Below are 12,242 nucleotides of genomic sequence, written 5' to 3' on the forward strand. Positions count from 1 at the left end.
AGTTGAGCAGTTGGCATGGAAATCACTCCAGACAAAGACAGGGAGTTGATCTTTGCTTTCTGTGTTCTGTGTTCCTTGGTTAATATACCTGGTCCCATATCATTAGCAGTGCCACATGGGAGTGAATATTTACATGGGTTAAACACCTTACAAAGATAACTTCACATGAGTTCAGGGGTTTCCAGGCATGCATCACTATGTCTGGCAGTGCGCTTCTCTATTTACTTCATAAAATTTGTAGTTATACAAGTATCATTGTTGTCTGTCGATTAGAGTCAAGAGCTACATGTAGTCTTACAGGTACTTAGTGGCTTCAGTTTGGAAATACACTTCATATTATCACAAACAGGGAGGCCAACACAAGTTTTCCAAAAGGACATTTCCTTAAAGTTTCTAATCTCTTGCTTTGATGTTATTTTTCGTTTCAGGTTGGCACACAAGATTTTTCAAGGCGATTTCATGCAACCTATGTGTCTTGGGCAATTGCTTATCTGCTAGGTTTGATTTGCCTTATCCGAGCTTGTTACTGGGGCGCAATCAGAGTCAGTTATCCAGAGCACGGCTTTGCTTAAGTCTCCTCATGAATCCTTGATGCAGGCGAGAGTGTCCAGTAGTCCTTGAGAAGCTCTGCTGGACGCCTTCAAATCATTTATCCTCCTGGATTCCATCCTGGTTTGTATAGTAGTCTCAAGAATTTGTGAGTCTTTTCTGAACAGACGCTCACTGAAGTACATTATATGCAAGTTCATTTTGCTGCTAGGTTTTCAGACTTGGAAAAATAAAGCTGTGTCTCTGTTCTTTTAAATCATAAAGGTATTTTTGCATTTGTCCTCCCACGTTATATCTAATATCAGTCTTTCATTATGTTTAAACCAGTTGTTCCATTACTTGTTGCTGTGGGACTATCCCCAAGAAGTGTTTATAAATGTTTCTACAATAGGGTCACATTTATACTTACATTTTAAACAGAATTGCTTGCTTTAAAAATCTAAGCAATATGCATTTTTGCTTGAACTGCTTACTGTAATTTTAACCTAAGAGTATAGATACCTTATTCAGGAAAAACAAATTGAGTGTACTTTGAAAAACTTGACATTCTTGTCAGAGAATCATTTCTAGATAGTATATGCTTGTTTTTTTTGTTTTTTTTTTTTTTTGTTATTGTTTGTAGAAAGATACAATATTTTGGTAGTAAATTAAAATACCTAGGATGAACATATATATAGTCCACAGTTGGAGATGTTAGATAAATGTCTTTTCTCTAAGATTACAGGACTTTTTGCCTTTCAGTCTTGTCTTTTTATTTAGCATTTACAAAAATCTGGTCTGGATTTATGGAATTTAATGTTACTCTGCTGAATGTATTCCTTTATAAACTGGAGGAAGTATTTCAGACAACATGTTTTATAATACTTCATCATCTCGTCAAAGACATGTTGACACTGGGTTGCAGTCCTTTTCATTCAATCATGGTAAACTTATCTTCTTGACATCTGTGTACACCCGCTTCTCTGGGAAGAGAACTTAGGACTTTTTTGCTTTAGCTGAAAGTTAGAATTAGAGATTCTCTTACCATTTCTCACCTGGTCAGATAATGACTCGACTTCTTCAAGAGAACGGATCAGAGAGAGAGAGTTTCATCGTCACCTAAAACTTCGCGTGGAATTCATGGACTCAGCTCTTGCACTGCCCAGTTTTGCAGTTTAGAAGGAATTCCTTGAGAGTCAGTGGTCTAAACTCTTTCACATTGTAGAATTAGACAATGAGATGCCCTGAATACATTAGTAGGTGATTCCAAGGGACAAGACTAATGTTCTAAATTATTTATGTTCCTGATTAATATGAAAATGTACTTAATGCAAAGTCGGAGTCAGCTACACCTCAAAGAGAAAATGATAAATGTATAAATGAAGTAGCTCAGGATTCTATGTACCTTTGAAAATATGCTAATAAAGATTATTATTCAAAAATCACTTTGTTCTATTTCTTCCTAAAAAATTAGATTTTATTTCCAAAATTTACTTTGAGATCTTGCTGTGAAATATTCATATTAAGGAAGACAGACCATTTTTGGATAATGTTCCTTTATCTTTTTTATTCTGTTTTCATTACTATGTTTTAAATATTTTTATTTGGTATGCTATGGTATTGTTAGCACACTGTATATTCAGAATAAAATAATCAGTGTCTTGTCTTAATGACAGTACTTTGTAACAGCTCTCACATTGTATTCTATGCTATTTGACAATATCCTTCCGGAATGTATCTATGGGATGGATATATGTGACAGTTTGTTCATATGCTCATCCCCACTTGGATACCTTCCTGGTAAGGAAAGAATGAATATGCATGGGGGATTGGATTATTTTTAGTGCTTATATATACTTGGGTCAGTATTTATTTGTATTTTATTATTATTATGAATTTGTCTGTTTACTTTACATTCCTGTCACAGCTTCCTCTCCCTCATCTCTGCCTAGCCCCTCCACTCTCCTTTCCTCCCTTCCCCTCATCCATACTTCTTCCCCTTCTCCTCAGAAAATGGGAAGCCTCCCATGGGCGTCCACCAGACTTGGCATATCCAGTTGCAGTAAGACTAGGTACATCTTCTGTTGAGGCTAGACAAGGCGACAAGGCATCCAGATAAGAGAAAGGCAGGCTGTGTAGCTTAAAGCTTAAAGCTTACTTTAGGAATCCCACATGAAGACTCAGCTGTACAACTGTTACATGTACGAAAGGCCCAGGTCCATCCCATGTCTGGGTAGCCCTCTGGGTAGCAATTTAGTCTTTATGAGCCCCTATGGGATCAGGTTAGTTGATTTTGCAGGTTTTTTTTTTGGTGTCCTTGACCCCTCTGGCTCCTTCAGTTCTTCCTCCCACTCTTCCAGAGGATTCCCTAGGCTCCACCTAATGTTTGGCTGTGGGTCTCTGTGTTGCATGAAATATTAAAAAAGCAATCCATGCTACCGCTGGCTTGGAACATGCAGACAGGCCGGCCTGTCCTCAGCCCAACACAAGCCAACTCAGCTCCGAAATCTCTCCACCGGGCTAGCGAAGTTTCCATGGCGGGCTGTGGCCATGACCGCCCCATGCTTCCAAATTCCCAAGGCTGGCTGGGGTGCCCTGCTGCCGTACCTTTCTCTGGAACCCAGTTGAGTCACCGAATGAAGGAAAACACCACACAATCTTAGTTTAGAATCAACAGGTAACACAATTGCCGGGCACAGAAGCTACCATCCTAATTTTGTAAGCTGTTCTGTTAAACCCTGCAGTGGCGGATCCAATCTGCCACCTAAATGGGAGGGGGGTGTCCAGCTACCTACATTGTGGCTCCATGTTTCATTATCACAGTTCCTGCCACCAGGGTTTCCATGGTCCCCATGTGGCAGCTACCCTACTCCTACTCCTGCGGCAGATCCTGCTCACATTCCCAGCCATCCATCCGGTTGTTAGCTGTCATTGATCCCTGTAACCTGGCAAAATTGAAACTCTAGAGGCTTGTTATTCATCAGTCAGACTTATATCAGTGAATTTTCAACCACAAAACACCCACATAAAGAACTTAAAACTCAACTGCTATAAACACAAGCTGCACACTTAGATGGGACAAACACACCGTACTTACTATTTAATCACCTAAGAAGTCCCCAGTACTTATGGCTCCGAGGACTGCTTGGTTCTGGTTCCTCTTCCTCTCTTATAGATTCCATCTTGTCTCCTCATCTCCGTCTGCCTCTCTGTCTCTCTGTCTCTGTACTTGTCTCTCAAACTCTCAACCCACCTTCTTTTCCCACTGTCCAGTCACAGGCTTTAGCCTTAACTTGTGCCTGCCCTCACCTGCATAGAGACAGCAATCCACATCTCTGCATCAGTTGCTGGGTGAAGCCTCTCAGATGACAGTTATGCTAGGAGTCTTGCCTGGTTATAGGTGATAGCCAGTTCAGATCCCTTATCCCCTATTGCCAGGAGTCTTAGCTAGGATCACTCTCATAGATTCCAGGGAATTTCCATTGTCCTGGGTTTCTAGCTAGGATGTTTCTTTCCCTACAGTCTCCCCTTCCATCCCCTCTCCACCTCACCCCTCCTATTCCCACCCCCAACCATTCCTTGACCCAGTCCCCTCCCTCCACTTCTGATGTCAAATGTGTTTCCCCTTCTCAGATTCAAGCATCCTGCCTTAGCCCCTCATTGTTACTTAGCCTCTTTGGGTCTATGGATTATAGCATGGTTAGCCTATACTTTATGGCTAATAACTACTTATAAGTGAGTACATACCATGCTTGTCTTTCTGGGTCTGTGTTACCTCATGCAGGATGATCTTTTCTAGTTCCATCCATTTGTCTGAAAATTTCATGATTTCGTTGTTTTTAATAACTGAGTAGTACTCCGTCGTGTGAATTTACCACAGTTTCTTTATCCATTCTGAAGCTGCCTAGGTTGTATATAGTTTATGGCTATTATGAGTAAAGCTGCTATGAACATAGTTGAGCAAGTGTTCTTGTAGGATAGTGGAGCATTTGGGGGGTATATGTCCAGGAGTGGCATAGTTGGGTCTTAAGGTGGAACTATGCCCAATTTTCTGAGAAACTGCCAAATTGATTTCCAAAGTGGTTGTATATGTTTGAACTCCCACAAGCAATGGAGGAATGTTCCCCTTGTTTCAACATCCTCGACAGCATGAGCTGTTACTTGAGGTTTTGAGCGTAGCCATTTTGATAGGTGTAAGTTGGGATCTCAGAGTTGTTTTGATTTGCATTTTCCTTGTGACTTTGGATGGTGAACATTTCTTTATGTGCTTTTTGGCTATAAGAGATTCCTCTGCTGAGAATTCTCTGTTTACATCTGTACCCCATTTTTAATTGGGTTATTTATTTTGTTGGTGTCTAATTTTTTGAGTTCATTATATATTTTGGATATCAGCCCTCTGTCATGTGCGGAGTTGTTGAAAATCTTTCCCATTCTGTAGGCTGCCGTTTTTTCCTTTGATGCTGTCTTTTGCCTTACAGAAGTTTTGCAGTTTCACGAATTCCCATTTATCGTTGATCTTCGTGCCAGGGTTGTTGGTGTTCTGTTCAGGAAGTTGTTTGCTGTGCCAACGCTTTCAAGACTATTCTCTATGTTCTGTTCCTTTAGATTTAGTGTATCTGGTTTCAAGTTGAGGTCTTTGATCCACTTGGACTTGAGTTTTGTGTAGGGTGACAGGCATGGATCTATTTGCATTCTTCTACACGCAACCATCCAGTTAGACCAGCACCATTTGCTTTCTTTTTTCCTATTGTATAATTTTGGTTCTTTGTCAAAGTGTCTGTAGGTGTGTGGATTTGCTCCTGGTTCTTCATTTCTATTCCACTGAACTTGTCTGCATTTGTTCTGTAGTACAGCTTGAAATCGGGAATGGTGACACTACCAGAAGTTCTTTTATTGTACAGGATTGTTTTAGCTGTTCTGGCCTTTTGTTTTGTTTTGTTTATTTCACATGAAGTCGAGTACTGTTCTTTCAATGTTTGTAAAGAATTCTGTTGGAATTTTGATGGGACTTGTGTTGAATCTGTAGATTGCTTTTGGTAGGATGGCCAGTTTTACTATGTTAATCTTATGGATCCATGAGTATGGGAGATCTTTCCATCTTCTTTATCTTCTTTAGTTTCTTTCTTCAAAGATTTGAAGTTCCTGTCATATAGGTCTTTCACTTGCTTGGTTAGAGTTACACCAAGATATCTTATATTATTTCTGGCTATTGTGAAGGGTGTTGTTTCACTAATTTCTTCCTTAGCCCATTTACCAGTTGTATATTGGAGGGCTACTGCCTTTTTTTTTTTTTTTTTTTTTTTTGATTAATTTTATATCCAGCCCCTTTGCTGAAGGTTTGTTTTTTTTTTTTTTTTTTTTTTTAATCAGATAGAGGAGTTCTCTGGTAGAATTTTGGGGCTCACTTTTGCGTCCTAGCTAAAACTTCAAGTACTATATTGAATAGGTACAGATAGAGTGCCAGTTTTGTCTAGTCCTTGATTTTAGTGGAATTGCTTTAAGTTTCTGTCCATTTATTTTGAAGCTGGGTATCAGCTTAATGTGTATTGCCTTAATTGTGTTTAGATATATGCCTTGTATTCCTGATCTCTCCCAGACTTATATCATAAAAGGGTGTTGGATTTTTGTTAAAGGCTTTTCAGCATCTAATGAGATGATCATGTGGTTTTGTTCTTTCAGTTTGTTTATATGGTAGATTACATTGATCGATTTCTGTATGTTGAACCATCCCTCCACTTCTAGGATAAAGCCAACTTGATCATGGTGGATGATGTTTTTGATGGGTTATTGGATTCAGTTTGCAAGTATTTTTGCATCAATGTTCATAAGGATATCGGTCTGAAATTCTCTTTCTTGGACGAGCCTTTGTGTGGCTTCATAAAAGGAATTTGACAGTGTTCCTTTTGTTTTTATTTTGTGGAGTAATTTGAAGAGTATAAGTTCAGAGGCTGATTTCTGAGTTTATCCTTGTTGGATGGGTGGTTTTTGGACACCCCCTCCCTCCTTAGGTTCTATTTCCTCTCTCTCTTTTGGCCTGGAGTTCTAGTGGCTAGTGAGTTTTCAGGTCCAGGAAGGTGTGTCCTCTAGGATTTTGGATGCTGCCCTTGCCTCTGGGGTACCTAATACCAGTGTGGCCTGGAGTCTCAGGTGCCAGAGTGGCCTCCAGGAAAGCACATGGAGTTGTGGACTGGAAAATAAAATCCAGGGGATGGGGTGCCGTTTAAGTCTGTTGGGTGTGTATTAACGGGACTTTGTGGCCAAAGGCTTGGGGTGGGGTCTTGCTTGGTGTTCCTCGTACCTGTGGGCTTCCGAAAAACCGGGTAGAGCTGTGGAGTGCAGGGGACTGTGTAAAAACTGTTGGGTGTGTTTTTACGGGAATTTGGCAGACAGGGGATGAGAGGCGTGGATGGCGTTGGGGGCAGGGTTCTTATCTGGTGTTCCTGGTACAGTCATCGGCTGGAAAGTGGAGTGCAGGGAACAGGGTGCAGTTTACCACAGTTGGGTGTGCTTTAAGGGGACTTTGCCTTTACTTGCGCTTGGAGGCCCTGCCTGGACCTTTCCTGAGCTGGATGGAGGCCCTGTCTGGACCTTCCCTGAGCTGGATGGTTCTCTCCTGGGTTCCCTGCAGCCAGTGTCCCAGCTGCAGTGTGGCCTCTGCAGGTGCAGCAGGGCAAGAGCAATACTTGGTATTTTGAACTACAATATTTAGGTACATATTATAATCTAAGGTTAATGAAAAAAAAATCCAAATAGTACCTAAAAGCAAAACATGTAAAAGACTGGTATGGGAAGTGATCAAAACAAAGACACACCCATCCAAAAATAGTGCATGAAAATATTTACAAGTAAAAGCAAAAGACAAATTGGTGAAGGTATTTTTCAAAATAGTTGAATCTATCTCTGAGATGCAAGAAGGGTCTCAAGACATGAAGAAGCAGTTCCTAAGAGGAGAAATAAGCCAAGTGTGGTGGCACACAACTTTAATCCCAGCACTTGGGAAGCAGAGGCAGGTGGACTGTGAACTTTGTGCCAGCCTGGTGTATATAGCAAATCCAGGCCAGCCTGGGATACATGGTGAGAACCTGTCAAAAATAACAAACAAACAAATAAATAAATAAATAACATGAAACAAAATATAAATATCTTTTTTAAATGATATTTTAAATTTATTTTAATAATTTTTAAATTTATTTTTATTTTATTTTATTTTTAAATATTTTTTAAATTTTATTTTGTGTATATGAGTACACTGTAGCTGTACAGATGGCTGTGAGCCTTCATGTGGTTGTTGGGAATTGAATTTTAGGAACTTGTCTTGCTCTGGTCAACCCTGCTCCCTCTGGTCGACCCTGCTCGCTCCAGTCAACTCTGCTTGCTCAGTCCCTGCTCGCTCTGCCCCAAAGATTTATTTATTATTATAAAAAGTACACTGTAGCAGTCTTAAGACACACGAGAAGAGAGCGTCAGATCTCATTACGGGTGGTTGTGAGCCACCATGTGGTTGCTGGGATTTGAACTCAGGACCTTCAGTTAAGCAGTCAGTGCTCTTTCCTGCTGAGCCAGCTCCTGTTTTTTATTTTTAACAATAAAATATAAATGAATAAAAATATAAATTGTTTATCGTTTGAACCTAGTCACAGCATAAACAATACAATCCTTGTTTTTTGATCTCCTTTAGGGAAAGTATATGTCTAAACTCTAAACACTAAGGAAAAAATAAAAAAAGTTTTCCTCTGGATGATGAGAGACTGATTTAAACATTTTTAAGGGGGCTGGTGAGATGGCTCAGTGGGTAAGAGCACCGGACTGCTCTTCCGAAGGTCAGGAGTTCAAATCCCAGCAACCACATGGTGGCTCACAACCATCTATAATGAGATCTGATGCCCTCTTCTGGAATGTCTGAAGACAGCTACAGTGTACTTACATATAATAAATAAATAAATCTTAAAAAAAAAAAAAAAAAAAAGGAATGCCAGGGCCAAAAAGGGGGAGTGGGTGGGTAGGGGAGTAGGGGTGGGTGGGTATGGGGGACTTTTGGTATATATAGCATTGGAAATGTAAATGAGCTAAATACCTAATAAAAAATTAAAAAAAACATTTTTAACTACATTAATAGTTGAAAATTTCAAAATTTGCACTTACAAGTCAGTAAGTATGATATGAACACACATACCATACTTTCATTTAGATTTTTATACATATTAAAGCTTGGTCTTAAATCACCACAAATTTGCCATCAGTTCTAAATTGTGAGACCGTATGCCCTATATTATCACTTCTTTTTTCTGTGTGCAGCATGTCTCAGTGCCCAGTGAGCCTGGGGCTGGCATGTTTGCAGAAAGACCGCCTCCTAGTGCCTAATGCACAAACAAAGGACTCGATCGCCCCCTGCTGCTCAAAGTGCTAAAGGTCCCATTTGCTTTAGAGGGGAAAATGAACTTTTGACTAGACATTTTCTTTTAAAAAGTATTTTATTATTGGGATGTGTGTGTGTGTGTGTGTGTGTGTGTGTCTGTGTGTCTGTGTGTCTGTGTGTGTCTCTGTGTGTGTGTGTGTGTCTGTGTGTTCGTTCATGTGTCATGATGCATGTGGTGGGGTCAGAGGACAACTTTGGGAGTCAGTACTGCTCCTCATGATTCTGTGGCTCGGCTCCTGAGATCTAACTTGTGCAGCAAGCACTTCTACCCACCGAGTCATCTCACCAGCTCTGATTAGGTTCTTCTGAGAATCTTTTGTGAACATATCTGTTATTTTAGGAGAAAAGAAAAGAATTTAACAATGACACAGGCAAGTGCTTACTGTTCTAATGCCTCAAAACATGCTGTGCATTTACAGGAGGTAAGGAGGGAAACGTGCTCCTTTCTGTTTTACAGAGAGCACGGACATGCTCTCCCGGAGTCCTTCCAAGGCTGATTTTAAATCACTCTACAAAGCAATCACTGCTAGGTGATTCTGATATGTGTCTGTTTAAAATACTGTGTACCAGATTGACCCCCCTCCCCATACGTGAATATATATTCATATGTGTGTGTGTGTTTGTGTATATGTATGTGTGTTCATGTATGCACACATTAAATGTCCACCACACCCATGAGATTCTGAAGAGGGTAAGTTGGTGAAGACCACTAAATGACAGCAGTTTTCAAAGCTCACCTCCCTTCTACTGTATGAGATTTTACTGCACTTCACATTTTAGTTAATGACTTTGGGTCTTATGTCCTCTTTTTATCGAAATTAATGGGAATGTTAATTGAAAGCTTTTCCAACATAATAAAGCTCAAAAATGTATTGAAATATACAACCACATCAAATATAAATTATTTAATTTATTTAACATATTTTCTTTTAATAACTAAATAGTAGGAAGACTGAGTGGAAATATTGTTAGGTATGAGAAAACTGACATGGATTGAGCCTTAAACAATATAACTGAATTTATTTTTTTTGTAATGGTACTTAAAATAGTTATGGAAGAGCCCAACATGCTTAAAAACAAGTCTGTAAATGTCTTCAGTTAATTTTACATGCTGACTTAGACATTTAAGTTTTATCCTGTTTATATTTTGCTAAATGTGCGCCACTTGAATTGAAATGCTCTAGACAGTACTGTGTCAGATGCAGCTAATGACGTGTCCTATGGAGGGTGTATCATTTGCCACTTTTTTTTCTTTTTTTTTAATTAGGTATTTTCTTCATTTACATTTCCAATGCTATCCCAAAAGTACCCCCATACCCTCCCTCCTCCCCTCCCCCTCCCACTTCTTGGCCCTGGCGTTCCCCTGTACTGAGGCATATAAAGTTTGCAAGACCGATGGGCCTCTCTTTCCAATGATGGCCAACTAGGCCATTTTCTGATACATATGCAGCTAGAAACATGAGCTCTGGTGGGGGGGGGGGTGTTACTGGTTAGTTCATATTGTTGTTCTACCTATAGGGTTGCAGACCCCTTTAGCTCCTTGGGTACTTTCTCTAGCTCCTCCATTGGGGACCCTGTGACCCATCCAATAGTTGACTGAGCATCCACTTCTATATTTGCTAGGCCCTGGGAACTCACATGATATGTACTCACTGATAAGTGGATATTAGCCCAGAAACTTAGAATACTCAAGATACAAGATACAATCTGCAAAACACATGAAACTCAAGAAGAATGAAGACCAAAATGTGGACACTATGCCCCTTCTTAGAATTGGGAGCAAAACACCCACGGAAGGAGTTACAGAGACAAAGTTTGGAGCTGAGACGAAAGGATGGACCATCTAGAGACTGCCATACCCAGGGATCCATCCCATAATCAGCCTCCAAACGCTGACATCATTTGCCACTTTTGCAGGTAGAGTTTTGATCTACTGCAGCCCTGTTTTGTCAAGCTTTGGCTGAGGTAGCTTTCTTTATTTTTTTGGTTTTTCGAGACAGGGTTTCTCTGTATAGACCTGGCTGTCCTGGAACTCCCTTTGTAGACCAGGCTGGCCTCGAACTCAGAAATCCGCCTGCCTCTGCCTCCCAAGTGCTGGGATTAAAGGCGTGCGCCACCACGCCGGGCTCTGAGGTAGCTTTCTAACAGACTCTGCTAACGTTGAATTTTTTTTTGAACACTTTGAGTGCCCTATTCCTGTTCAAATGTTTGGATTTAAACTATGGAAATGAATTAGAAAGAAGGCTTAGTGGCTAAGAGTACTAACTCTTCCAAAGGCCTGGAACCTGTTTCAGTACACAGGTTTGCTCACCCATGTTGAACAACTCATGAGCACTCTTTTCTGCCCTTGAGAGCACCCACATGCCTGTGTGAGCATGCATGTGCAAGTGAACATACACAAGTAAAAATATTAAAACTATCCACAGCTCCCTAGTGTATCAATAACATGTTCTTAAAACCTTGGGATGTCTGGTATTTCCATACCAAGTACGTCTTTGGCTTAGGTGTTGGGCATCTGAGCGATCTTGGAGACTTTTCAGACTGAAGCCTTTTGTAACAGGGCATGCGTGACAGAAGCCCATGTGATGCTTTTCTTCTGGTCTCTTCAGTCACGCTTGCTTTATTCATTATATGTAGCTCCCTCTCTGCCTACCGCCTGCCTGTCATCCACAAGTCTCTGTTCACATCTTCACAGTCAATGGGGATGTCAGACTGTGGTTTCCATTCTTGTCACATGATACCGAGTTAACTGTCAACGTGAATGCTTTAGTCGTATTGCAGTCGAGACCAGAACCACTGAAAGGTTTTCTGCTTATGAATCCTTTTCTCCTGAGAAATGTTCATGATACTGACTCTATAGGTATATAGAGTAAATTCACAAATAAAACATTTACTGACGTAAAACATGAAGAATTTTATTTTAAAACACATAAAAATTTACCATTTATTAGTGAGGGAGTGATTTTCACATTAATGAGATGGATGTGCTTGTTTTACATAAAATTTAAAACTTGAATGTTTGATAATGCATGCCACAGAACATCAACATTTTCTTTTCTTTCTTTTTAAAAAAATTATCTTTAATCTTTTTTGCAGTCCAGCTGTTATCCCCCTCCTGATCCTCCCTCCAGCAGTTCCTCATCCTATTCCTCCTCCCCCATCTCCAAAAGGATGTCCTCAACATTCCCCCCACCCCAAGGTCTCCCCACTCCCTGAGGCCTCAAGTCTCTTGAGGGTTAGGCGCATCTTCTCTTACTGAAGCCAGATCAGGCAATCCTCTGCTGTACATGTGTCAGGG

At 40.4% G+C, this 12,242-nt stretch overlaps 1 protein-coding gene across 1 annotated transcript in view; it reads left to right on the forward strand.

The window, feature by feature from the left end:
* The window catches only part of Pip4p2 (phosphatidylinositol-4,5-bisphosphate 4-phosphatase 2), a 51,042-nt gene extending 49,077 nt beyond the window's left edge, over window positions 1–1,965 (forward strand). The window contains exon 7 of the mRNA NM_028264.4: window positions 429–1,965. Within this exon, the coding sequence (NP_082540.1) occupies window positions 429–572 (144 nt within the window). The 3' untranslated portion in view covers window positions 573–1,965. The remainder of the gene's footprint in view (window positions 1–428) is intronic.
* The last annotated feature ends 10,277 nt before the right edge of the window (window positions 1,966–12,242 follow it).

Source organism: Mus musculus, chromosome 4 (assembly GCF_000001635.26).
Source record: "Mus musculus strain C57BL/6J chromosome 4, GRCm38.p6 C57BL/6J".
NCBI lineage: Eukaryota > Metazoa > Chordata > Mammalia > Rodentia > Muridae > Mus > Mus musculus.